This window comes from Neltuma alba, unplaced genomic scaffold, assembly GCF_004799145.2.
Source record: "Neltuma alba isolate B1F8T4 unplaced genomic scaffold, ASM479914v2 tig00003392_pilon, whole genome shotgun sequence".
Taxonomy (NCBI): Eukaryota; Viridiplantae; Streptophyta; class Magnoliopsida; order Fabales; family Fabaceae; genus Neltuma; species Neltuma alba.
In genome coordinates, this window is record NW_021633263.1 from 149149 (window position 1) to 176441 (window position 27293).

Here is a 27293-nt window from a genome sequence, read left to right on the forward strand (position 1 = left end):
GCAAAGCTTTGAGTCAATAAAGGGACAGCGGAAGAAGCTTCATGTTCTTTTGGTTATGAGAGATAAAGACTCCGTGCACTTACTTCGAGACTCTAGAATTGCCAAGGAGCAATGGAAGTCAATAGTCTCTCCTTCTCTTTGGTGTGCCTTCTTTTTACAGCAAGGGAAGGATTAGGTCGAGTGGAATCTAAAGCATGAAGTGGGGCAAAATCATATCAAGACAGTTAGCTGGATCTCCTTATTAGCTATATATCTGTTTGTTGAGATATTTGGACATCCAGGTACACTAGGCTATTTAGAAGATATGGTAACTTAAATTAACAAAGTACCGATTCTAATCTGTTTAGAGCTGTAGCAAATCAAGATTATCCTAAAAGAAGTAACACATATAATCTTTATTAGGGATGTTCAAATTGTCTCGTCCCGATTGGTCAATCTCGGTCCCGGTCACTTTGAGACGGGATGGGATGAGACAAAAAAAATTTCGGGACGATACAAAATATTGTACGAGACGGGACGATACGCAGGACGGAGTTGTCCTATCCTGGGGTATATAATTTTTTAAAAAAATTTGCAAATATAGAAAATATCAAAGAAAAATAGATATGCCCTTTTCTAATACCATTTGACCATTCCTGTCTTCCTGAGTCCATCTCCCTCTCGCAATCTCCAACCTCCACAGCTCATCACTATTCAATCAATCGTGGCCTCTACTCCCTCCTTTCTACTCTCTAGTTCTCCTCTTCTCCCTAGCATCTAAGCATGACGGCATCGACTGGTGGCTCCTCTTACTCAATGTTGACGATCAACTTCAGTTCTGCCTTGTAATTTGCATTTGTCTCTGCAAATCACCATCCACCACACTCTCCATTCCAGATCCAGTCATCCCACTTGGTAAGGTAAGTTTCTTCATCTTCCCCAGTGCTTGCTATCCCCAATACTCACTCAATAAGGTAAGTTTCTTCTTTTCAGTGGAAGTCATCCTAAATTTCTCCTGTGATACTCACGTTCACCGATCTCTCTCCCCCTACCATCGCGTCTACTCATAATCCTTCTTCCTACTTCGCTTTGTTGTCTAACTCTGATTGCGTCGCCGTGAAATTCTCGCCCAGTCTCTCCTCGCAATCCAGCTCTAAACTCCCCGTGAGCCTGTCGCCGTGCCTGTGAACTTCTTGCCTTCCCTCTGAACTATCCCCATTTGGGTTCGACCTGGTAGCTTCTTTCCATCTTGGATTTGATTTGATTTGATTTTAAATGAAGAAATTAATGTGCAGGGAATTCGTCAAGAAGAACAGATGCTTACACTTTTAGTTTTTATTTTCAAAGTTGATAGTTCTATCCCGATGCGCATTATTATTCTATAGAATTGATGATTTGAAAGTGGCAAATTTGTATTTCTAAAAGTGTTGTCCATTTTCAAAGGCCCAAATTTTAAAATAATCATAGCCTCGGCTCAAAGCAATTTGATAGGCCAAAAAAAAAAAAGAAGAAATTTAGAAAGCCCAAAATCGAAAGGAAAAAAAAAAAGAGGGACAAGACGGGACACAGGACAAAAGTCTTGTCCCGCCCCCTGTTCACTGGGATAGGACCGGGACAGGCCTGTCCTAGTCCCGTTCCATCTTATGAACACTCCTAACTTTTACCATGAGAATAAGACATCAATTACTACTACTCTAAATGGGTCGGTCAAATAATTGTTGTGGAGGAGTTAGAAGGAAGACAATAACTAAATCTATAACTTTAGCCGTAAAACTACCAAGGTTCCACCAGTAATTGCAAAATTGATTGGGCTAATCCATGGGCCTCACTTATGCTCGTCTAGAAAACATGGGGAGGTTTTTGTACTTTTTGATTGTATTGAAGCCATTAATTTGTTGAATAGGGGTGATGACTCTACATGGCCTTTTAGTAACCTTATGGATGAAGTTAGATCTTTGTTTTGTGGAGACTAGCAGGCTGTTTTAAACTATATCTCTAGAGCTAACAGCTCTGGGATAGACCATCTTATTAAGATATTTCATAATCTTGAAGATAACTGTTTCATCTGTGATAACACTCAATCTTTTCCCTAGTTGGGAGAAGATAGTGATAAATGAAACTTGTTTTTGTTTGTTGTAGTTTTGTTTATTATCTCTTTATTGAGTTAATGTTATTCAGTTTTTATTCAAACAAAAAAAGTTACACAACTGAGAGTATATTGATTTAGGTCCTTAAATAAATCTTAGATATATTTGCACAAATAATTTTATCATAAGAAGATATTTTTTACTAATTTCCCATTTTTCCCCTAAAACGCATGCAATTATTTATTAAAAAAAAAATCAATCACCCACATTTTTTTAAAAAATTTATTTAGATTGATAGAGGTTTATTATTTTTAAAGAATATTTTTATGTTTTAAAAAAAATAAACGTGTTTAAAAAATCTTTAAAAATGAAGAGTATCCTAATAACTTTTTTTTACTTTAAACGAGGTTTGTAAATTTTAAAGAGGTAAAAAGTTCTTTTAATAAATTTTTAAAGCATATTTTTATTATTTTTTAAATTTTTTATAAGATATTTATACAATGCTATGTAACAAATAACAATCGACTCTCAATTTTTTTTAAAAATTTTTTGGCACTTTTTTCGGCTCATTCAATTAGAAGGATTCCCCACTTTTCTTTGGATTTGGACTTGACGTGGTGAAAGTGCATTTTAGCTGTTCGACTGTAAATCCCAATATCACATCATCATGTTGCTTGCCAAAGAAATTCAATTATACCATATGAAATTGAAAATAAAAATCGACCATTTTTGTTAGCCGAAAGAAAGATGGAATTGAACCTTTTGTTGGGGCCAAACACAGCAAATTAACAATAATGTGAAGTCTAGGCAACGTGCCATGAATCTATGGACTGCAAATGAATCATTAGCATAGAAGACACAAGAATATTCTTTTCTTTTTTTTTTTTCCCAAAGAAATATTAACTCCGGTTTTAACATAAAATTTATTTGATTTTTATTTTAATCTTAAATATAATACTCCAATTCACTTTATCTCTATATTTATTCATATTTTTTTTAAAATAATCATTCTAATAATAATAGTTCAAATCAATAAACTTGATTAGTAAAGATATTTTAGAAAAAACAATACATATTCGTTACAAATAATTAACTTAACTTATTTTTTTAATCTACTCAAATCAGTCAACTAGCTATTATATTTAGTAACGGAGATAGTGTTTATATACCTCGCTTTCTAGTTTAATTTTATTTCATCTGCCAAAAAAAAAATTAAAAAGCTACAGACTTGTGTCATAACTTCTTTCCAGAATGGCATCACCAAAGGACAAGAACTATTATCAGCACAAAAATGCATGGTTGCCTCTTTAATTTCCACCAAAAAAAAAAAAATCCCTGCGCATATCACAGCTTTGTAGTCTCTATATATTGAAGAACCTGATAACAAACGCTTTGGGCAAAAAAAAAAAAAAATGTTTGTTACAATTTGAATTCTTGATCTTGAGCAAGAACCTGCCATAACATGACCTTCGTATCTTCTGTCATGGTTTTGTACTAAGAATTCGGTAACGACGGAGGAGGAGGCTGAGATTTGTAAATCAGAACATGATCAAGATCACCACCACCACCATGCTGATCAGCAGATTCTGTGTTAGTCACAGCAACATTATGAGACTGAACATGCATTGGAGAAACATGTGATGGTGTCGCCGCTGAACTTGCCACTGGTGCAGTATAATAATTCTGAGAAACCATCAAGGAAGAATGACCGGAAGCTGTTGTAGGCAAACTACTGTTAGGTGGTATTTGAGCATAAGAAGGTACGAGGTATATTGGGTATGGATGAATAGGTTGATATGTCATATGTTGTAATGGTACAAACTGCACATGTTGTTGTCTCTGAACTTGTTGATTCAGGTTTGGACTGTTGGTACTATTTGCAGTAGTTTCTGATATAATAGTGGTTTCAGTGCCGTAACCTGCTCTGGCCTCCATTGAAGAAGAAGCTTGAACAATAATGGGATCTTGGTATGATATCCCCTGATGATGATAGTGGGGCACGATGTTTGAAACAGAATTATCACTGAAAGAGCAAAATAATGCAGAACCATTTAGAAAACCTCAATGGTGCATCTAAATGCTATAATATCATTGACTCAGATACCAGGATACAAACAATAATTGAAAAATCTAAAAGACAAGATTGAATTAGAACAGGACAATACATTCGGATCCATTAATAATATGTAGATTGGTCTATGAATTTGGATTAATGAAACTGAGAACACAGGGTTAGAGACCAAGTTAACACTAATATGCTTCATAAATTATCCCAAGTGTCTAATTCTAATCCTAAAAATACATGAACATACAAAGTATGATCATTGAACTCATCATGCTTGTTACGAATCAGTTCATTTCTGCAAACTAAAACAAAAGGGTCTAACTTAATATCTACAGGATTTTTCCCTTCAACAACATTTTTAGCGGATGGTCAAGAAAAATGTAACTAACATAAAAGACATATGAAGATTGAAGAGTACTTTGGAACAGTGTTGGTCTGCATCAACTTAGCTTTATTATCCTGCAGAACAAACTCGTTTTCTTCATTGCTCTGAGACTTGAAAGGCAAATTGGTCAACGAAGCCGTAGAAGAAGTTGACCCGAAAGACGAACTTGTCTCCAAAACCATCGACTCCGGACCCGAAGAGACAAACCCATGAGCCTCCACGCCCGATCCATAACAAAACCCAAACCCATGGGTCTCGCCGAGCCCCTTTTGCAGAATCTTAGCGCTCTTGAGCGCATCGAAGAACCAAGACTCGGTTTTCGGGTGCCGAATCACGGGCCGACTGGAACCCTGAAGCATATATGTAGGGAAGAGGAATACTCTGATGCGGGAGGGTGCAGAGGAGGGAGGAGAGGAACAGAGTCGGTCGTACTCGTCAATGAGGATTTGGAAATCTTCGTCGGAGGTGAGAGAAATGAGAGAGTTAAGGTCGAGATGGGGAAGCTGGTACTTTAAGGTGAAGGAGAAGCTGACGCAGAGGGTGGCGGAGAGGTGTGAGACGAGCAAGTCGAGGGTGGTGATGGTGCGGCGGTCAAAGGAGACGATGCGGGTGTCGCCGCCGACGTAGCAGAAGGGCTTATTGGGGCCAGGACGAGGGACTATGTGGCCGCCGTAGCTGCACATAAGGCGAACTTTGGCACTGCCGGCGGAGTCTGCGGTGGCGGTGGACGAAGTTAGCCCAAGTTCCATGAATGTGGGGGATCGAGGAAGGTGCAAAATTCGAGGCCGGCTTCACCGATGGAGGAAGCAAGAGCAGAGCAGGAGTGGGAGAGTGAGAGGCACATGGGGTACGCAGAAGCATGAGTTTATTTAAAAGCATGAGCACGTGCCACGTCATAGGAACGTGAGATGGGGAAGAAAGCTGACGTGTGCCTGAAGGGCAGGTCAAGGTGTGGAATGCGGATTATGAAACATGGTATTGGGATGATACAAGACAATACAAGGTGAAGATAGACTCTTCACAAGATGACAATTTAAGGAATGTCAATTTATTTATGCATTTATCTTTTTATCTTAAGTATAAAAACTATTTTATAATATAATTTACACTACAAAATAGATCATATATTTAAGACCGAAAAAATATAATGATAATACTGGTTAAAATTTGAAAGTCAGAATCTTTCTAATAAGTTGTTTATGTGTTGTGAATAAGTGTGATGCTAACTACTATGGTGTTTTATGCTCATTAGACAGCCATTTTGTGGAAGACCCATTGAATGAAAATTTTGGAGACAAGACTTTTTGTTGTTATTAGTATAATTAAGCATGAAAAAGGATTTATGATTTTCATATATTTATTTTCTCTCTAATTAATTTTAACTAACTTTTTAATGTACCTAATTTATTATCAATTACCAATCATCAAAATCATGAAGTATGCTAAATTAATTATCTAGTCAAACTATTATTAAACAGATTCGCCATTAAATGACTAGCTCACTTTTTTCCCAATTTTGATAGATGTCCGAACTGGATAATAAATCAATTACCAATCAAACTGATTGATCCATCCGATTCTAACAACCCTAAAATTTAGAGCTTAAGATTTTAATAATTTAAAGATTTAAACGTAAATTTGATGCACTATACAACCATAATTAACTACTAATATAACCAAACATTTGCAAATTGCTTGTTATTAAGATTGCATTGCAGGCAATATAATCTACTGTTTGCTCTCAATGTTCAACTTATATTTTTTTAAAAAAAAAAAAACAGCTTTTGAGGGAAATATAGAGTTTCTAGTATCACATCAACTTGAATTGTTTAATCGGTTAGTACTTGAAGTCTGACGAGAATAATATTCTACAACCAGCAATTTATTTATTTTCAAACCAACCCATTTACTATCTATTATTTGATTGACTAATCCTTTATATTAGAGTGGGTGAAGAGTCAAATGTTTTGGCAATTCCTCACGGGGGATGAATCAAGATAATTTTGAATCAGAGTTCTAGACTTTTCATTAAAAATAATGTATCCGTGACTACTTATTTTCACTTTTTTCCTTTCTTTTGGCCATGTCCATTTTTCTTTAATCAGTTGAAAAAAGAACTTAATTTAGCATATGGTAAGGATATAATTACAGTTAATGTTAAGATGTATATATTGATAAATCCCAAACTACGTGCAGTTCGCAAAAAAAGAAAAAAAAATCCCAAACTACGTATAACATAAATTTTATTTTTATTTTCGTATAAAAATGGAAACAGATAATTTTTTTAATAAAGAAATAGTATAATATTAATAAAATACGAGCACAGTATCTCTCGAATATTAAATTTTCATGTGAAACCGAATAAAAGATCACAAGCAATTTACAGTTTCACACTTGATCACCGGTCAAAGTGACCGTTGGGAAATTCAGCATCTGATCAGCAATCACTCCCTAAGTTTCCTAAATCAGACACCCATTGATTGATCTCCTCTGCAATCTCGCGCGCCATACCTTGTTTCCCAAGAAACTCACTGGCGTTATTGTGTTTCCTCAGAAACCCACCCGCGAGGTACTTTCTTTTCGGCATTTCCTTCAATTTACTGCGTTTTTTATTCGGTGAAATTCAGATTATATTCGTACTTCATCTCTGTTCTTCTTCGGCAGTAATCGATCTCTGCACTTGTCTGAAACAATGGGTCGAAGAAAATTAACGATGAAGACTCTTCAGAACAGGAATGCTCGCCGGGCTTTGTTTGAGAGGAGGAAGAAGGGTTTATTGAAGAAAGCTTCTGAACTTTCCACGCTCTGTGGGATTGATGCCTGTGTGATTATCTTCCCTCCTCCAGATTCTGAAAACCCTAAAGCTGAGACCTTTCCCCAGGATCCCACACAGGTGATTCGCAATCTGCAAGAGTATAACGCCAAGAAGAAATGCCCCGAGAAACAAAGAAAGAACTACGATCTCCGTGAGTTCTTCACTGATAGGAAGAACCAGGTTGAAGCTGAGACCTCCAGAGTCCGTGATCAGAGATTGAAGATGTTGTGCCCAACCTGGGATGACAGCTTTGACAACATGGGAGAGGATCAGCTGATGATGTTTATTGCTGCGTTGGATTGTAAGCTCCAAGAGTGTGATCAGACAATTGGGTTGTTGAACGCAAGGAAATCAGAGATTCCTGTGATTCCAGTGGGTTCGAATTTGTTGAACGATCATTGGTTGGAGATTCCTATCACTGTAATTCCTTCTTATCGTGATGTTTCAGATGAAACCCTCCTGGACCCGTGTTTTATGGAGAATATGAGTGATGAAGCCAATGTTGTATCTGATCCAATAAGGCGGCTTGTTGGTGATAATAACACTGACCTGATGGAATCTTGCTCTCTTCAGGCCCAGATGCTTCAGTCTGGTTCAACTTGGGATGACAGCTTCAAGGACCTAGTAGTAGTAGAGAAGCAGCAGGGGATGTTTCATGGTTCCATATTAGATTCTATCCTTCAAGAGTGTAATTGTCATATGACTGACTTGTTCCACACAGGTCTTTAGATTTTTGTATGAATCTGCATTAGGTGCTGATCGAATGCCCAGCTTCTAAACATCGCCATTTCTCGGACGTTTTTTATTTTTCATTTTTTGGTGTTGCTTCACACTTCAACAATCAATCTCCCTTAGACATTACTTTTTTATTTTAAATATTTTTATAATTAAAAAAATTAACCACTATATTTATTTTTTAATAATTATCCTATATATTATATGCATTTTAAAATTATATTTAAACTAAAAGCAGACCTCCTAAAATATTTCACCAATTTTTCAAAATAGTTGGTCGCCCCCTAATTCTTATAAACATATCTACTTACTGTAGGCTTACCAAGCAAAAATTCTTAAGTAAAGTAAAAAATTTCAGCGTATTAATAAAAATAAAAAATATGGTAATAAGAATGACATACTCCCTATGATCAATTTTATAAGATTTTTTCAATTAAATTATGCAGTTTTAAAAATAACTAAAATTATTTAAATATAATAAATATGTAAAAGTTGAATATTATTTTTTTAATTATGTCCTTATTTAATAATGAAATAAATAAAAAAAGAAATGATGTAAGGAAAAGTAGTATGATAAAAAGATAATGAGAAAGAATAAAAGAATTAATTAGGACCAAAATTGATAAACATATATTTAATGTTCAAACACTTATAAACTGGATCTTATAAAACGTAAGAAACTAATTCAAATTTTGAGATCTTATTAAAAAAAAAAAAAGGATTGAGTAACATTTAACACAGATTAAAAAAATAAGTCATAATATTATATATATATATATATATATGTATTATAATCATTTAAGTCGGTTGCCAATGCCGGCAAAAAATAAAAAATAAAAAAACGGGTTGCTATAATTCTAGAAATTTCAAATTTGAAATTTAATTTTATTAAAATTTCTTGTTTTGACATTGAATTCTCAACAGTTACTTTTTTATTTAATGTTCGTTAAGTAGGTGACAGAGTTGGGGTTGAGGCCCAGGAAAGCATGAAAAGAGAGTCCTGGGTTGAAATCTCCGAGTGATTGTGAAGATTAAACAAGAAAAATTTAGAAAAGAGAAAACTAGGAAAAAGGAGGGAGAAAAAAGGAAAGTACTGAGAGAGCCAAAGAACAGATGAGCAACAAAGCCAGAGAGAAGTGTGAAGAAGAAAGGGCGAGAGGTCAGAATACATTGAGAAGTACTATCTCCGTATTTTATTATAAAATCTAATTTTTTGAATAGGTCTGTTTTTTATTATAAGATTCTTTTTTATTTTGTCTGAAAAGATACTCCTTCTGTTCCTTATTATAAGAGACATTTGATGTTTATGGCATGTTTTTATATATAAGAGACACTTAAAAGTTGTCTCTACTTTTTTGTATTGATTTCCTATTTTACCCATATTTATTTTGTCTCCAATTCACACTCTCCCTCCCTCCTACTTCTCTTTCTTTTAATAATTTAATTATTCTCTCTCATGTTCTCTCTCCTTATTAATGAGGGCATTTTTGGAAGAAAAAAATTATACTTTTTACACCTTGATTGTTCTTAACTAATTTTAACTGTTTTTTTTATCAACGTAATTCGATTATTCGTTTCTTGTAATAAGAAACCGAAGGAGTAATAGAAAGGTGATCAGGAGAAGGGACGAAGAGAACAAAATCACTAGAAAAAGCAGATACATCAGCTTGCAAGGCAGGAGAGAGGAACAATAAAACCACCACAAGAAACATGTATGGCGGACAGGAACTATAAGGAAACGAAGAGAAAATTAATGCAACCATCGTGTGTGAAGAAGGAGAAGGGGAAGAACAAGAAACGAACCAATACCACACAGTGGGAAAATAATTAAAGGAATAGGTAATAAAAGCTAGAACTTGAAAAAGGCTTGAATTTAATCTGCAAATAAGAAGAAAAGAAAGACTTGAACTAGAAAAATTACCAGGAAACTATGAGTAGACCAGTGTACTCTTCTCTTCTCCAGAAGAGAGAAGGCAGAGCATCTCTCTCTAGGACTCTCTCTCTCTAGAGACACCCATCAAATATATATATATATATATATATATATATATAACACTAAAGAGAAAGCAAGCAAAAGACAAATAAAAACATAAACTAACATAGTTTTGGGTTATTGAAAAATTTAATGGTAAAAAAGGGCTTCGGATTGCTTTTTGCTAGTCACGACCAGCTCACTTTTTCTTCCATTTTGATAGATGTCCAAACCGGGCAACAAGTCATTTACCAATCAGACCGATTGATCCTTCCGATTCTAACAACCCTACAATTTAGAGCTTAATAATTTAATAATTTAAAGCTTTAAAAGTAAATCTGAGGCACTATATAACCATAATTAAATATAACCACACATTGGCAAATTTCTTCTTATTAAGATTGCATTGCAGGCAATATAATCTACTGTTTGCTCTCAATATTCAACTTATATAAAAAAAAAAAAATCAGCTTTTGAGGGCAGTATAGAGTTTCTATTTATCACATGATCTTGAATTGTTTACTCAGTTAGTCTTTATTTTCATTAAAAATAATGTATCCGTAACTACTTGTTTTGATTTTTTTTCCCTTTCTTTTGGCCATGTCCATTTTTGTTTAATCAGTTGACCAAAAAAAAACTAATTTAGCATATGGTAAGGATATAATTATAATTAATGTAAAGATGTATCCATTGATATATCCCAAACTACGCACAGTCGGGAAAAACAATCCCAAATTTTATTTCTTATTTTCGTGTAAAAATAAAAACATAGATAATTTTTTGATAAAGAGATAGTATAATATTAATAAAATACGAGCACAATTCCTCAAGAATATTAAATTTAAATGTGAAACCCAATAAAAGATCACAAGCAATTTACAGTTTCACACTTGATCACCGGTCAAAGTGAACGTTGGGAAATTCAACATCTAATCAGCAATCACTCCCTAAGTTTCCTAAAGCAGAAACCCATTAATTGATCTTCTCCGCAATCTCGCGCGCCATACCTTGTTTCCCAAGAAACTCACTGGCCATACTGTGTTTCCTGAGAAACCAACCCACAAGGTACTTTCTTTTCGGCATCTCCTTCCATTTACTGCGTTTTTTTAGGGGTAAAATTCAGATTATATTCATACTTGATCTCTGTTCTTCTTCGGCAGTAATCGATCTCTGCCCTTGTCTGAAACAATGGGTCGAAGAAAATTAACGATGAAGACCCTCCAGAACAGGAATGCTCGCCGGGCTTTGTTTGAGAGGAGGAAGAAGGGTTTATTGAAGAAAGCTTCTGAACTTTCCACGCTCTGTGGGATTGATGCCTGTGTGATAATCTTCCCTCCTCCAGATTCTGAAAACCCTAAAGCTGAGACCTTTCCCCAAGATCCCACACAGTTGATTCGCAATCTGCAAGAGTATAGCGCCAAGAAGAAATGCCCCGAGAAACAAAGAAAGAACTACGATCTCCGTGAGTTCTTCACTGATAGGAAGAACCAGGTTGAAGCTGAGACCTCCAGAGTCCGTGACCAGAGATTGAAGATGTTGTGCCCCACCTGGGGTGACAGCTTTGACAACCTGGGAGAGGATCAGCTGATGATGTTTATTGCTGCGTTGGATTGTAAGCTCCAAGAGTGTGATCAGACAATTGGGTTGTTGAACGCAAGGAAATCAGAGATTCCTGTGGTTCCAGTGGGTTTGGATTTGTTGAACGATCATTGTTTGGAGATTCCTATTACTGTAATTCCTTCTTATCGTGATGTTTCAGATGAAACTCACCTGGACCTGGGTTTTATGGAGAATATGAGTGATGAAGGCAATGTTGTATCTGATCCAATAAGGCGACTTGTTGGTGATAGTAACACTGACCTGATGGAATCTTGCTCTCTTCAGGCCCAGATGCTTCAGTCTGGTTCAACTTGGGATGACAGCTTCAAGGACCTGGTAGTAATAGAGAAGCAGCAGGGGATGTTTCATGGTTCAATTTTAGATTCTATCCTTCAAGAGTGTGATTGTCACATGACTGACTTGTTCCACACAGGTCTTTAGATTTTTGTACGAGTCTACATTAGGCGCCCGCCGTTTCTCATACCCTTTTTTTTTTTGGACCTGTTGCTCCAGATTTCAATTTTCAACAATCAATCTCCCCATTTCCCATCTCTCCTCTTTTTTTTTTTCCCCCGTAGGTTGTTAGACATTAATTTTTTATTTTAAATATTTTTATAATTAAAAAATTAAGCACTATATTTATTTTTTAATAATTATCCTATATACTATATGCATTTTAAAATTATATTTAAACTAAAAGCAGACCTCCTAAAATATTTCACCAATTTTTCATAATAGTTGATTGCCCCTAATTCTTATAAACATATCTGCTTACTGGAAGTTGACCAACGTATTAGAAAAATAAAAAAAATATGGTAATAAGAATTACATACTCCCTCTGATTTTTTTCAATTTAATTACGTAGTTTAACAAAATAACTAAAATTATTTAAATATAATAAATATGTAAAAACTGAATATCATTTTTTTAAGTATGTCATTATTTAATAACGAAGTAAATAAAAAAGAAATGATGAAAGGAAAAGTAATATGAAAAAAAGATAATGAGAATGAATGAAAAAATTAATCAGGACCAAAATTGATAAAAATATATTTAATATTCAGACACTCCTAAACAGATCTTATAAGAAAAACTAAACGAATTCAAATTTGGAGATCTTATAAAAAAAAATGGATTGAGTAACATTTAACATACATTAAAAAAAAAGTCATAATATTATATATATATATATATATATATATAAAATAATCATTTAAGTCGGTTGCCCATGCCAGCAAAAATAAAATAAAATAAAAAAAGCGGGTTGCTATACCTCTAGAAATTTCAAATTTAATTTTATTAAAATTTTGATTTTTAACATGAAATTCTCAACAGTTATTTTTTTATTTAATGTTCGTTAAGTAGGTGAGAGAGTTGGGGTTGAAGCCCAGGGAAGGATGAAAGGAGAGTTCTGGGTTGAAATCTAACTGCCCAGTCATTGTGAAGCTTAAACAAGGAAAATTTAGAAAAGAAAAAAAATGAGGAAAAAGGAAGGAGAAAAAAAAGGAAACTACTGCATGAGTTACAAAGCCAGAGAGGAGAAGTGTGAAGAAGAAAGGGCGAGAACTTAGATTATATAGAGAAGCAGTGAAGAACGAACGAAAAAGATCAAACGTCAAGGCTAGAAAAGGTGAGAAAAGGGACAGGCTAGTGTAGAAAGGAGAGATGAAAAGAAAACCAATGAGAGTGAGAAAACCCGATAAGAAGGGGAAGAAAAATAAAAAGATAATTGAAAGGTGATCAGGAGAAGGGCTAAAAAGAAAACAAAATCACTAGAAAAAGTAGATGCGCAAACAAAACTCACTAATCAGTTTGCAAGGCAAGAGGAAGGAACAATAAAACCGCGTTCGCATTCCGTGCTCATCAGCCTGATGAGCACTGAGTGCTCAACACTCAAAACGCTGTGCGTTTTGAGTGCTGAGCATTTTTATTTTTTTTACTTTATTTTTTGTTACAAAAAAATTTATACCATCTCAAATTATTAATATAAAAATTATCTTGATATTTAAAAATTATTAATATAAAAATTATCTTGATATTTAATTTAGTCTTAAATATAATATTCTAATCTACTTTATCTCTTATATATTTATTTTTTTCAATATAGTCCTTATAATAATTGTACGTGTTAAAGATTTAATCAATTATTGATTTTAGTTAATACACGTAATTAGTGAGAGGCATTTTAGAGAAAGCAACATTTATTTATTACAACTGACTAATTTAGCTAATTTTTGTAGTATACTTGAATTAGTTAAACTAACTCTTATATTAAGAATCAGAAGAAGTATGTATTAAAATTATTTTTGGTTAACATTTATCTAGTACTAAAAAATATTTTTTTAGATGTTTTCAATATCTTAAAGTATTTTATGATTTATTTAGTACCTTAAAATATTTTTTCACATGCATTTAATGTTTTAAAAAATTTTCTATTTCTTGATATTGTATCATAAAATATTTTAGAATACTAAAAAATATTTAAGGATACTAGATAAATCATAAAAGACTTTAGAATACTAGATCCTAAAATATGTTTTTAGGTAAGCCCAGTCACAAAGTATTTTAAAATAATAAACATATATGAAAAAATATTTTAGGTACCAAATAGATCACAAAATACTTTAAAATACTAGATTCTTAAATATTTTTTCAAATGCATTGTTAGAAAATTTTTTAGAACACTAAATACATATGAGAAAATATTTCAGGATATGATAAAATATTTTAAAATATTGAATATGTGTAAAAAAATATTTAAGAGTATTAGATAAACTTTAACTAAAAATAATTCTAATACATATATTTTTTTGTAATAAAAAAAAAAGGTCCCTCATGCTCAGCACTCAAAACGTCCACGTTTTGAGTGCTGAGCACGGAATGCAGATCCAATAAAACCACCACAAGAAACATGCATGGCGGACAGGAACTATGGGGAAACGAAGAGAAATTAATGCAACCATCATGTGTGAAGAAGGAGAAAGGGAAGAACAAGAAACGAACCAATACCACACAAAAGCTAGAACCTTAAAAAGGCTTGAACTTATCTGCAAATAGGAAGAAAAGAAAGACTTGAACTAGAAAAATTACCAGGAAACTATGAGTAAACCAGTGTACTCTTCTCCAGAAGAAAGAAGGCAGAGCATCTCTCTCTAGAACTCTCTCTCTAGAGACGCCCATCAAACATATATATTCTTCCGGTCTTTAATATAATACATATTTAACTAATTTGATTAGATTAAGGAAGTTAGGTAAGTTAGTTAATTATAAGAAATGTGACGCATTATTCCTGAAATACCATAATCATCTTTCTTAATACCTATTCTCCTTCTTCTACTTGATTATGGTTGACAGAGTATCCATAAGAGTAATTTAGAAAAAATTAATAAATATGATAAATGGGTCTTATATTTAGGATCAAAACCAACTCAACAATTGAGTCCTATATTAAGGACCGGAAGAGTGTAACACTAAAAAGAAAGCAAGTAAAAGACAAATAAAAACATAAACTAACACAGTTTTGGGTTATCGACAAATTTAATGGTATTGGTTTTTGTTAGTTATGACCAACTCACTTTTTCTTCCATTTTGATAGATGTCCAAACCGGGTAACAAGTCATTTACCAATCAGACCGATTGATCCATCCGATTCTAACAGCCCTAGAATTTAGAGCTTAATAATTTAATAATTTAAAGCTTTAAAAGTAACTATGATGCACTATATAACCATAATTAAATATAGCCACACATTGGCAAATTGCTTCTTATTAACATTGTATTGCAGGCAATATAATCTACTGTTTGCTCTCAATATTCAACTTATATATTAAAAAAAAAATTCAGCTTTTGAGGGCAGTATAGTGTTTCTATTATCACATGAACTTGAATTGTTTAATCAGTTACTATATATTTTCATTAAAAATAATGTATCCGTAACTACTTATTCTCATTTTTTTCCCTTTCTTTTGGCCATGTCCATTGTTGTTTAATCAGTTGACAAAAAAAAAAAAACTAATTTAGCATATGGTAAGGATATAATTATAATTAATGTAAAGATGTATACATTGATATATCCCAAACTACATACAGTCGGGAAAAAAATCCCAAATTTTATTTCTTATTTTCGTATAAAAATAAAAACATAGATAATTTTTTGATAAAGAAATACTACTAGTATAATATTAATAAAACACGAGCACAATTCCTCAAGAATATTAAATTTAAATATGAAACCCAATAAAAGATGACAAGCAATTTACAGCTTTACACTCGATCACCGGTCAAAGTGAACGTTGCGAAATTCAACTTCTAATCGGCAATCACTCCCTAAGTTTCCTAAATCAGACACCCATTAATTGATCCTCTCTGCAATCTCGCGCGCCATACCTTGTTTCCCAAGAAACTCACTGGCCACATTGTGTTTCCTGAGAAACCCACCTGCAAGGTACTTTCTTTTCGGCATTTCCTTCAATTTACGGCGCTTTTTTTTTTCCTCGTGAGATTCAGATTATATTCGGACTTCATATCTGTTCTTCTTCGGCAGTAATCGACCTCTGCACTTGTCTGAAACAATGGGTCGAAGAAAATTAACGATGAAGACCCTCCAGAATAGGAATGCTCGCCGGGCTTTGTTTGAGAGGAGGAAGAAGGGTTTATTGAAGAAAGCTTCTGAACTTTCCACGCTCTGTGGGATTGATGCCTGTGTGATTATCTTCCCTCCTCCAGATTCTGAAAACCCTAAAGCTGAGACCTTTCCCCAGGATCCCACACAGGTGATTCGCAATCTGCAAGAGTATAACGCCAAGAAGAAATGCCCCGAGAAACAAAGGAAGAACTACGATCTCCGTGAGTTCTTCACTGATAGGAAGAACCAGGTTGAAGCTGAGACCTCCCGAGTCCGTGAACAGAGATTGAAGATGTTGTGCCCAACCTGGGATGACAGCTTTGACAACATGGGAGAGGATCAGCTGATGATGTTTATTGCTGCGTTGGATTGTAAGCTCCGAGAGTGTGATCAGACAATTGGGTTGTTGAAAGCAAAGAAATCAGAGATTCCTGTGGTTCCAGTGGGTTTGGATTTGTCGAACGACCATTGTTTGGAGATTCCTATCACTGTAATTCCTTCTTATCGTGATGTTTCAGATGAAACCCTCCTGGACCCGGGTTTTATGGAGAGTATGAGTAATGAAGCCAATGTTGTATCTGATCCAATAAGGCGGCTTGTTGGTGATAATAACACTGACCTGATGAAATCTTGCTCTCTTCAGGCCCAGATGCTTCAGTCTGGTTCAACTTGGGATGGCAGCTTCAAGGACCTGGTAGTAGTAGAGAAGCAGCAGGGGATGTTTCATGGTTCCATATTAGATTCTATCCTTCAAGAGTGTAATTGTCATATGACTGACTTGTTCCACACAGGTCTTTAGATTTTTGTATGAATCTGCACCAGGTGCTGATCGAATGCTCAGCTTCTAAACGCCGCGGTTCTCAGACTTTATTTTTATTTTTTATTTTTTTGGTTTTTTGGGCCTGTTCCTCCACGCTTCAACAATCAATCTCCCCATTTCCCATCTCTCCTCTTCTTTTTTTCGTTGGTTGTTGGACATTAATTTTTTTATTTTAAATATTTTTAAAATTAAAAAAATAAGCACTACATTTATGTTTTAATAATTATCGTACATATTATATGCATTTTAAAATTATATTTAAACTAAAAGTAGGCCTCCTATAATATTTCACCAATTTTTCAAAATAGTTGATTGCCGCTAATTCTTACAAACATATCAACTTACTGTAGGTTGATCAGGCAGCTGGTCAAACAAAAAAGGTTGACCAGGCAAAAATTCTTAAGCAAGGTAAAAGATTCAAGGGAAAATCCCAAAAAAGGTCCTTGGAATATGGGAAATGCCAGATTGGGTCCTTAAATTTCGAAAATGACAGAATGGGTCATTGACCCAATCTGTCATTTGTGAAATTCAGGCGAATTGACAATTTTGCCCTCATTTATTCATTCACTACAATGATTCAAGGAATCACTATAAGAGTTTAGGTGTTACCTAGATTCGTATAGCGAATAACTATTCACTTTTTCATAGTCAGGTGTCTTGTTATTAACTACAACTAATGCTGTAATCACTAGAACAATGTAAGCATTACCTAGATTTGTGTAGAGAATAACTACTCATTTTTTCATAGTCAGGAATCTTATTATTGTCAGGTACCTTATTATTAACTACAACGAATCTTGTAATCACTAGAACAGTATAAGCGTTACCTAGATTTGTTTAGAGAATAACTACTCACTTTTGCTCAGGGGCAAAAATGTCAATTCGCCTGAATTTCACAAATGACAGATTGGGTCAATGACCCATTCTGTCATTTTCGAAATTTAAGGGTCCAATCTGAGATTTGGTATATTCCAAGGGCTTTTTCTGGGATTTTCCCAAGATTCAACGTGTTAATAAAAATAAAAATAAAAAATATGGTAATAAGAATGACATAATCCCTCCGATCATTTTTATAAGATCTTTCGAATTAAATTACACAGTTTAAAAATAATTAAAATTATTTAAATGTAATAAATATGTAAAAATTCAATATTATTTTGTTAAGTATGTCCTTATTTAATAACAAAGTAAATAAAAGAGAAAAATACTAGTAATAAGATAAAAGATGAAAATATAAGTAGTATGAGAAAAAGATAAAGAGAAAAAAATAAAAAAATTAATTAGGAGCAAAATTGATAAAAATATATTTAATGTTGAGACACCCGTAAGCATGATCTTATAAAAAAAAGACTAAACCAATTCAAATTTTGAGATCTTATAAGAAAAATGCATCAGCGACATTTAACCTAGATTAAAAAACTAAGTTATCATATATCATATATATTATAATCATTTAAGCCGGGTGCATATGCCGGCCAAAAAAATTAAATTATAAAAGCGGGTTGCTATAACTCTAGAAATTTCAAATTTCAAATTTAGTTTTATTAAAATTTTGATTTTTAACATTAAATTCTCAACAGTTATTTTTTTCATCTAATGTTCGTCAAAGCCAACTTATTATTTTCACATGATTGAATGATCCTATCAGCTTTCTCATTGATTTGAAATAGCCTTTCTACCATTTGAGTCTACATAATCATACACAAGTGCCTTGATTTCACTTTTAAAAAAATTGCTTGATCAACCCACAGCTAGTTGATATGATTGTAAGAATGAGGGATAATCAAACTATTTTGAAAAATTGGTGAAATATTATGCAAGTCTACTTTTAGTTTAAATATTATTTTCAAATGCATATAATATATAGGATAATTATTAAAAAAATAAATGTAGTGCTTAATTTTTTTAATTACAAAAAATATTTAAAATGAAAAAATATTGTCTGACAACCTTAAAAAAAAAACAAGAACAGAGATAGGAAATGGGGAGCACCTGGTGGGTGGCCTGATTGAATGTTGAATTGTGGTGCAACCGGCCGCCGGGGGGGGGGGAGCTGAGCAATTAGGTGCATATTCATACGGACTCATTTTTGTATGGGGACCTCTAGTTCCTCCATATATGATTTAGATATGCTTTTTGTGCTTAGAATGTGATATTTTGATTCCAAAGTAAGTTAGATTAGCTGAATTTCAAAAACAGTTGCAGTAACTGTTTGTAATTTAGAGAACAGAGCTTTAGTAGTTAAACTGGCTCAAATATAATGATGCCTTTGTTTATGATCGATTTGTTCCATCATCTATAATAATTTTTTGTCCTGATTTTAGATGCCAACAAGGTGAGTAAATTTCAAGAAACCAAAAACCAAATCATACACTAGACCGGTTGAGGTAGTGATTTAAAAGTCAGCGAGTTAGACTGGGTCAACTCAAGGTCAAACCAATCATATTTAAAATAATATAATTTAATTGAAAATAATAAAATACAACATTAATAATCACAAATAACAAAATACAAGAAAATATAATAATAGTTTGATTGTAACAATAACAAACATTGAGAATTTTGATCATTATGATTCCTCAATAACAAAAATTAAAAATCATTAATACCAAAATTATCATTAAAATTCATTCAAATATATAGTAATTGAGATATTAAGAACTGAATGAGAAAAAAAATATGATCAATAGTAACACAATCATTCAAACCAATTCATCACAAGTTTTCACCAATTTATCCTAGTTTAAACGAATCTATACTGGTTTGCTTTTTAGCCAGTTTAGCACTCAAAACAAACCACTGGCCAGTTCATTGATTTTTCAGTTTAACCAACTTGTTTGGTCTAGTTTGTTTTTTTCTTTGGCAAATTCAATATCAAGTTTTGTTGGCTTTCTTTCTCAACTCTACAATGTTCAATTCACAGTATAACTAGCTATAACATGCATATATTATGCTTAAAAATATCTTGATCTTTTGTAGTGCAGCAAATCATTCTTAAGCTTAAAGAAAATAAAATAATTACTTGATGTAATCTTCATGTGCTCCTCACTCTTTAGGTCCTCCCTTGCATAATTACTACATATGAAAACAACTGGTATTACTTCATTTATCTATGCATATATGCCAAAAATACAATTTCATAATATAATACTTTTCATATGTCTGAGAAATCTCTTGCAAAGCTTCCGGATATAATCCCACTTTAATTTTTTCATAAGCCATAGGTATTATACTTGCTAAAGAAGTAACAAATTGAGTAAAGTTTTCAGAGTAACTTTAGAGGTTTCATAACCCATAGGAAGCCATTAAAAAATTGACCCAAGTTAGTACAGGAACGGTCTAAGGCAAAGCAAGCAAATTAGGAAAGACAACAAATAATAAATTAAAGAAACAAAATTCAAAATTAAATTTGAGAAAATGAATTTTTTTTTTGGCTTTTGAATTTTTTCTCTTCTTTTTTTCGCTCTTTTTTTTTCATTTTTTTCTCATCTGTTCCTTTTTCGTCTTTTTCTTTTGTTTCTTTCTTTTTTTAATTAAAAACAATGAAGTGAAAAAAAGAAGAGAGAAAAAGGTCACCAAACAACACTTCTAGATGATGATCTTTAAGAAACTTCAGCCTAACAAGTTCTTCAGTGTGATTATTCTTTACTTAAGGGAGATCCAAAATGGTAGAAAGCACATAAATCCAAAATGGTAGAAAGCACACAAAACAATGCGGAATAGCAAAAAAAATAAATTGTGATCTTGAAGCTTTAGAATGATGTTGAGATTTTGAGAGTTAACTCAGAAAACTTATGTTGTGAGAAAAAGAGAAGTCTGAAAGTAGCTCTAATACCAATTGATGCAGGACAGAGAAGGGAGGACAACAAAAAGGAAGGGAAAACTAGACTTGTTGAAAAAGAGGTCTTTAAATGATTTGTGTATGGGAACATATAGTTTCTCTTTAGATGATGCAGATTTTGTTTTTCGGCTTAATATGGGATCATTTTGATCTCATAGTAAGTTAGATTAAACTTAATCTCAAAAGCAATTCTAATAATAACTGCTTATAATTTAGAAAATAGAGCTTTAGTAGTTAAACTGACCCATATGTGTTGATGGTTTTGTTTATGATTGATTTGTTCTATTATCTATAATATTTTTTTTCTAATTTTAGATGTCATCAAGATTAGTAAATTCAATATCTTTAAGTTCCGTTGAATTTTTGCTTCAACTGTACAATGTTCAATTCGTACTATAACTAGCTACCACGTGTATTTTTTTTGCTTAAAGATATCTTGATCTTTTGTTGCGCAACAAATCATTCCTAAGCTTTAGAAAAATAAAATAATTACTTGAAGAAATCTTTGTGTGCTCCTCACTTTTTAGGTCCTCCCTTGCACAATCATTCCCTATGAAACCAATTGGTTTTACTTCATTTATCTCTTCATATATGCCAGAAGAATAATTTCATAATATAGTACTTTTCATGTGTCTAAGAATTATTTTGCAAAACTTTGGGATGTAATCCCACTATAGATTTTTCATAAGCCACGAGGATTACACTTGCTAAATAAGTAACAAACTTAGTAAAGTCTTCATAGTAATCTTAGAGGTTCCAAAACCTCACACGAAGCCATTAAAAACTTCAAATAACCTAGGAAAAAATTGACCCGAGTATAAGACTGGTCTAGGATAAAGCAAGTAGATTAGTTAAGACAATAAATAATAAATCAAAGAAACAAAATTCAGAGTTAAATTTGAGAAAATGAATTTTTCTTTTTGGCTTTTGATTTTTTTTCTCCTACTTTTTTCACTCTTTTTCCTTTTTTATTTTTTCCTTTTTCCTTTTTGACCTTTTTTTCTTCTTCTTTTCATTCCTTTTTAATAAAAAAATGAAATGAATAAAAAGGGAAGAAGATTACCAAATATTACCCCTAGATGAGGATCTTCAAGAAACTTTAGCCTAAAAAGTTCTTCCGTGTGATGATCCTTTACATAAAAAAAATTCAAAATGGCAGAAATCAGATAAAACAATGTGGGTAGCAAAATAAAAAGAATTGCAATCTTAAAGCTTTGGAAGACTATGGAGATTTTGCGAGTTAACTTGAAAGGTTTAGGTGTACGTGAGAAGAAAAGAGGTGGGAAATTGGCTCTGATACCAATTGATACAGAACAAGGAAGGGAGAATAGCAAGAAGGGAAAACCAGACTTGTTGCAAATCAGGTCTTTAGATTATTCATGTATGAGAACCTATAGTTCCTCTTTAGATTATTTATATATGCTTTTTGGGCTTAGGATGTGATCATTTTGATTTCATAGTAAGTTAGATTAAGCTGAATATCAAAAACAACTGTACTAGTAACTGTTTGTAATTTAGAGAATACAACTTTAGTAGTTAAGTTGACCTAAATATGTTGATTATTTTAATTATGATTGATTTGTTCTGTTACCTATAATATTTTTTCCTGATCTTAAATGTCAAGAAGATTAGTAAATTAAATATCTTTAAGTTCTGTTGGCTTTCTACTTCAACTTTACAGACTACATGTATATATTCTGCCTCAAGATATCTTGATCTATTGTAGCACAACAAATCATTTCAGAAATGCGCCTGGACTTTGGTTTTATGCAAAATATGAGTGATGAAGCCAATGTTGTATCTGATCCAATAAAGCGACTTGTTGGTGATGATAACACTGACCTGATGGAATCATACCCTCTTCATGCCCCAATGCTTGGGTTTGATTCAACGTGGGATGATAGCTTCAAGGACCTAGGAGAGAAGCAGCAGGGTATGTTCAATGGTTCAATATTAGATTCTGTGCTTCGAAACTGTGATTGTCAAATGACTGACTTGTTCTAAACAGGTGTTTAGAGGCCTTTTTTTTCATCAAGATACTAATATAAACAGTAAAAAATTTACCCAAATGCTATACGCTGAAAAATAATTACCAATTGTTATATTTAAAATTAGGGTTAAGGTGCGCCCAGCACCCCGAACTATTTTTTCAAGTGCGTCCAGTGTCCTAAATTAACTTTTGGTGCATCTAGTATCCCAAACTAATTGAAACGGTGTATCCATATCCCGTGCTAATAGAAAAGTTAAGTTTGACCGTTACCTTGCTGACTCAACCGAAGGTTGACCAAAAGATCCTACGTGGCAGACACGTAGGCGTCTGATGTGTATTATTTTGACGGGTTATGGTGCGCCCAACACCCCGAACTATTTTCCCAAATGGGTCCAATGTCCTAAAGTAATTTTTGGTGCATCCAATGTTCCAAACTAATTAAAACAATGCATCCATATCCCAAGCTAACAGAAAAGTCTCGTTTGACCGTTACCTTACTGACTCAGTTGAAAGTTGACCGAAAAATCCTACATAGCAGACACTCAGGTGTCTGATGTGTATTATTTTGACTAAAGCTCCTGAGATGAGCCTGGTGGCGGTGAGTGTTTTCTCGAGAGGTGACGACAATGTTGACAGAGTAACAAAGGGAAAGTTTATTGTGTTCTACGAGGAGGAAAACAAATGCAAGTCAGATGAGGAGTTGACAGAGACAGAGACAGAAGTGTGCTGTGACGGTGGTTGTGGTTTCAAATCGGAGTGGTGGAAGAAATGAGATAAAATGTTAAAGACGAGGATAGGATTGAATGGGTGATATATGTATCAAGATTTAAAAGGGTGGATTGGCCGTCTTTCTTTTTCTCAAGTTTAAAAACTGGCAAAAGATTTAGAAGTGGAGTGTCCGCCATATAGGATTTTTCCATCAACCTTCAGCTGAGTCAACAAGGTAATGGTCAAACGAGATTTTTCTGTTAGCTTAGGATATGAATGCACCGTTTTAATTAGTTTGGAACACTGGATGCACAAAAAATTACTTTAGGGTACTGGACGCACCTGGAAAAATAGTTCAGAGGTATTGGGTGCCCTTTAACTCGTCAAAATAATACACATCAGACGCTTACGTGTTTGCCACGTAGGATTTTTCAATCAACTTTCGGTCAAGGTAACGATCAAACTTAACTTTTCTGTTAGCTCGGGATATAGATGCACCGTTTTAATTAATTTGAGACATTGGATGCACTAAAAATTACTTTAGAACACTGAACGCACTTGAAAAAATAGTTCGAGATGCTGGATGCACCTTAACTCTTAAAATTATTCACCCCTAAAACGAGTTTAAAAGTGCAAAAAAATTGTACTATCGGAGAATGATTTCCAGTCTGACATAATAAAACACTGTTGTGCTGCACATTTCCAATAAGTCATCCCTGCCCTTGTAACACTCGCCGAGAATGTTGATTTGAAGTAGGGGTGTTCAAGGCCGGCCTGTCCCGGTCGGCCCGTTCCGGTCCCGGTCTTATTGGGACGGGACGGATCCGTCCCGAAATTTTTCGGGACGGGACAAACCGGGACGGGACAAAAAAGGGACCGGGACGGGACGGGACACGGGACGGGGTCGTCCCGTCCCGGTCCCGTCCCGGTTCCTTTTTTAAAAAAAAAATTAATTTTTTTAATTTTTTATATAATATCATTTTTTTCATATTTTTTTTAAGATTTGAGACTATTGTATGGAACTATGGATATATTTATTTAGAGTTTTTATATTTGTTAATGATTTGAGATTATTGATGATTAGAATTTTTAGTAAGTTTTTATTGTGTTAAAAGCTTTTGTTTAGAGTTTTTAATAACTATTATATGTAATATTTTGAGCTTTTGTTTAAGAGTGCCCAAACAAATAAAAAGATGTTTTTATAAGATTTAAGCTCAAAAAAATATAATTAAAAAAATCAGATTTTTAAAAAAAAATTAAAAAAATTATAAAAAAATTAAAAAAATTAAAAAAAATTAAAAAATAATAATTTCGGGACGTCCCGGTCCCGTCCCGGATCCGTCCCGTCCCGACCGGGACCGGGACAACCCCGGGACGGGCCGGGACACGGGACAGAAAATCTGTCCCGTTACTGTTCACCGGGACGGAACCGGGACGGGCCTGTCCCGGTCCCGATCCGTCCCGTGAACACCCCTAATTTGAAGGAAGCTTTGCGCCGTATTTCTGCGTCCCCTCGCATTTTATTAGTGGAATATGACAAAGAATTCAGTTAAACAATAGTCTTATTTGACTCTGAACCCGCATTTTTTTTATTTGGTTCCAAATTATTGATAAAAAAAATTAATATATGTTATTAATGATAGAATATAGTTAAAAAAAATGAAACATGTTTATTATGGCACACCAAATTTGTAAACACGAATAAATAAACCATTGATTTTAATTATGGCTCAATTTTTTAATATCCTATAATTCTTTATTCTCATTATTAGATCAACTTTGAATTGTCGATATTTAATATCCTAGAAAAATATTATTTTAATATCAATAAATTAAAAATGTATGTAAACAAACTTAAATGTGAAAATTTGATTTGAATAAGGGAAAATTTCAATTAAAGACCATTGTGGCCATGTTATTTCAAACAGTCCCCAAAATATTCTGAAATGTCATTGCAAGACCGAAAGAGCACACTAAGATTAATTTGAAAACAAAAAAGACATTGTTCTCCTTCAACTGTGACCTTGATATTAGGTCAAGCCCTTCCCCCTCTCTCTCAAACTGTTGATATCTCAAGGTCATCTCTTTCTCTCTCTCTCACTCTTTGAAAAATCCGTTGTATGCATTGAGAGAGATCATTCACCATCGTCATTGTTCTGGTAAAGAGAGACTTCGTTGTCACTACTATTCTAATATGGAGTGCCTTCGTTGTCGATGCTATTCTGGTAACAAGAGCCTTCATTGCCCTTCCATTCAAAATATTCTGCATATAACACTACAAAATCTTTCTCTATTTCCTCTATTGTAAATTTTAGGGTTTGTTTGGGCTGTTGTGAAATTTTAAACTTGCAAGGAATTTTTTCTACTACTCAGATTTGAGATAAAATTATTCAATTGATTGATTTCATATTCACATCATTGAGTGTTGAGAGTAAGCCTTTCAATTCCTATCATGAATTGTATTGTGATTTGCAAATTTCACTTTTCCAAGAAAATGGTGATTTGGTGTTATGAAAAATTGTATTTTTTGTTGTAAATTTACAAATTCCTACTATAAATGTATACTATGTTTAATTATTAAAAATTGATTGAAACTAATGCTTGTATGATGTGCAGTAACATATTATATATGGCTAGCGACAGTGGAAAGCAATTATTTTGCATCTTCCATATGGGAGGCGAATCTGTGAAGACCTTAGAAAGCAAAATGATATATAAAGTACTGCACTAAAATTGGCTAGCATCTATGTAAATGGCAGAACAAATTAATCCACTAGCAAATGGATGTATTTAACAAATTAATCCACTATTTATGTTGTTAATGGGTATACTTCTATTAAAAATGTCCTAATTTCACTTGTGAACCGTTGGTCCTAGAGTTGTGAATTGTTCTGTTTAACTTTATAAATAAAATAAATTCACTTGTAAATGGACGCATTTCTATTGTTAATGGGTGTATCTGTCTTACAAATTGCCTAATTCCACTTGTAAATAGTCCCTCATAGGCTTGTGAATTATCATGTTCATCTTCTTCAATTCAACTAGTTCACTTGTAAATGGACGTGTTCTTGTTTGTTAATATACATATCTTTCTTGCAAATTTTTTAATTCTTGTTGCAAATAGTCCCTCTCAGACATAAATTATCATGTTTAACTTCTTTAATTCAACTGATTTACTTGTAAATAGACATATTCTTATTGTTAGTATATGTATCTGTCTTGCAAATTTTCTAATTTTAGTTGTCAATATGACAGTCACATTTCCAAAACATAAAGTTGTTACGCAACGTATCCTTATTACAAATACCCTAATTTTATTTGTTAGTAGTACATCATATACTTGTAAACTGGTGGGGATAGGCAGAAGATTAGAATTAATTGACATGAAATATACTCATAATATATATTCCCTAAAACAAAAATTGTACAGCTTCTCTATACACAAATTTGATCACATTCTAAAGTAGCTAAAATTATATCTCGGATAGAAATATAACAATTACTATGTCATCGCTTTTTTTTTTTGCCGGTTGTGTCTTTATCTATTGAAGTAGTTTTCCAATAGCGCTTGACTGCGTATTTTTTCTATGAGTAATGAGCCACCGCAATGACTCAAACCTTATTATAGTGTATTGTTTCTATGACACAAGAATAGGAACCATTAATATATTTG

At 33.3% G+C, this 27293-nt stretch overlaps 3 protein-coding genes across 3 annotated transcripts; 2 read left to right on the top strand and 1 right to left on the bottom strand.

The window, feature by feature from the left end:
• Positions 1–3560: 3560 nt before the first annotated feature.
• LOC114741399 (uncharacterized) lies at positions 3561–5265 on the bottom strand. The gene is made up of 2 exons (XM_028929652.1): positions 4550–5265; positions 3561–4089 (listed from the first exon to the last, which is right to left on the bottom strand). The coding sequence occupies exons 1-2, from the start codon at positions 5263–5265 to the stop codon at positions 3561–3563; spliced, it is 1245 nt and encodes a 414-aa protein (XP_028785485.1).
• Positions 5266–11226: 5961 nt separating this feature from the next.
• On the top strand, positions 11227–12078 carry LOC114741400 (floral homeotic protein DEFICIENS-like). The gene has a single exon (XM_028929653.1). The coding sequence runs from the start codon at positions 11227–11229 to the stop codon at positions 12076–12078; it is 852 nt and encodes a 283-aa protein (XP_028785486.1).
• A 4130-nt stretch (positions 12079–16208) lies between these two features.
• LOC114741401 (truncated transcription factor CAULIFLOWER A-like) lies at positions 16209–17060 on the top strand. Its single transcript, XM_028929654.1, has one exon. It carries the CDS (start codon positions 16209–16211, stop codon positions 17058–17060), a length of 852 nt encoding a protein of 283 aa, XP_028785487.1.
• Positions 17061–27293: the final 10233 nt, after the last annotated feature.

Bases quoted from the DNA above. Each gene is read 5' to 3' on its own strand.
- LOC114741400 (XM_028929653.1), top strand. From the start codon at position 11,227: ATGGGTCGAAGAAAATTAACGATGAAGACCCTCCAGAACAGGAATGCT.
- LOC114741401 (XM_028929654.1), top strand. From the start codon at position 16,209: ATGGGTCGAAGAAAATTAACGATGAAGACCCTCCAGAATAGGAATGCT.
- LOC114741399 (XM_028929652.1), bottom strand. From the start codon at position 5,265: ATGGAACTTGGGCTAACTTCGTCCACCGCCACCGCAGACTCCGCCGGC. The intron at 4,090-4,549 runs GTACTCTTCAAT...TTGCTCTTTCAG, and splicing joins CAGACCAACACTGTTCCAAA to TGATAATTCTGTTTCAAACA.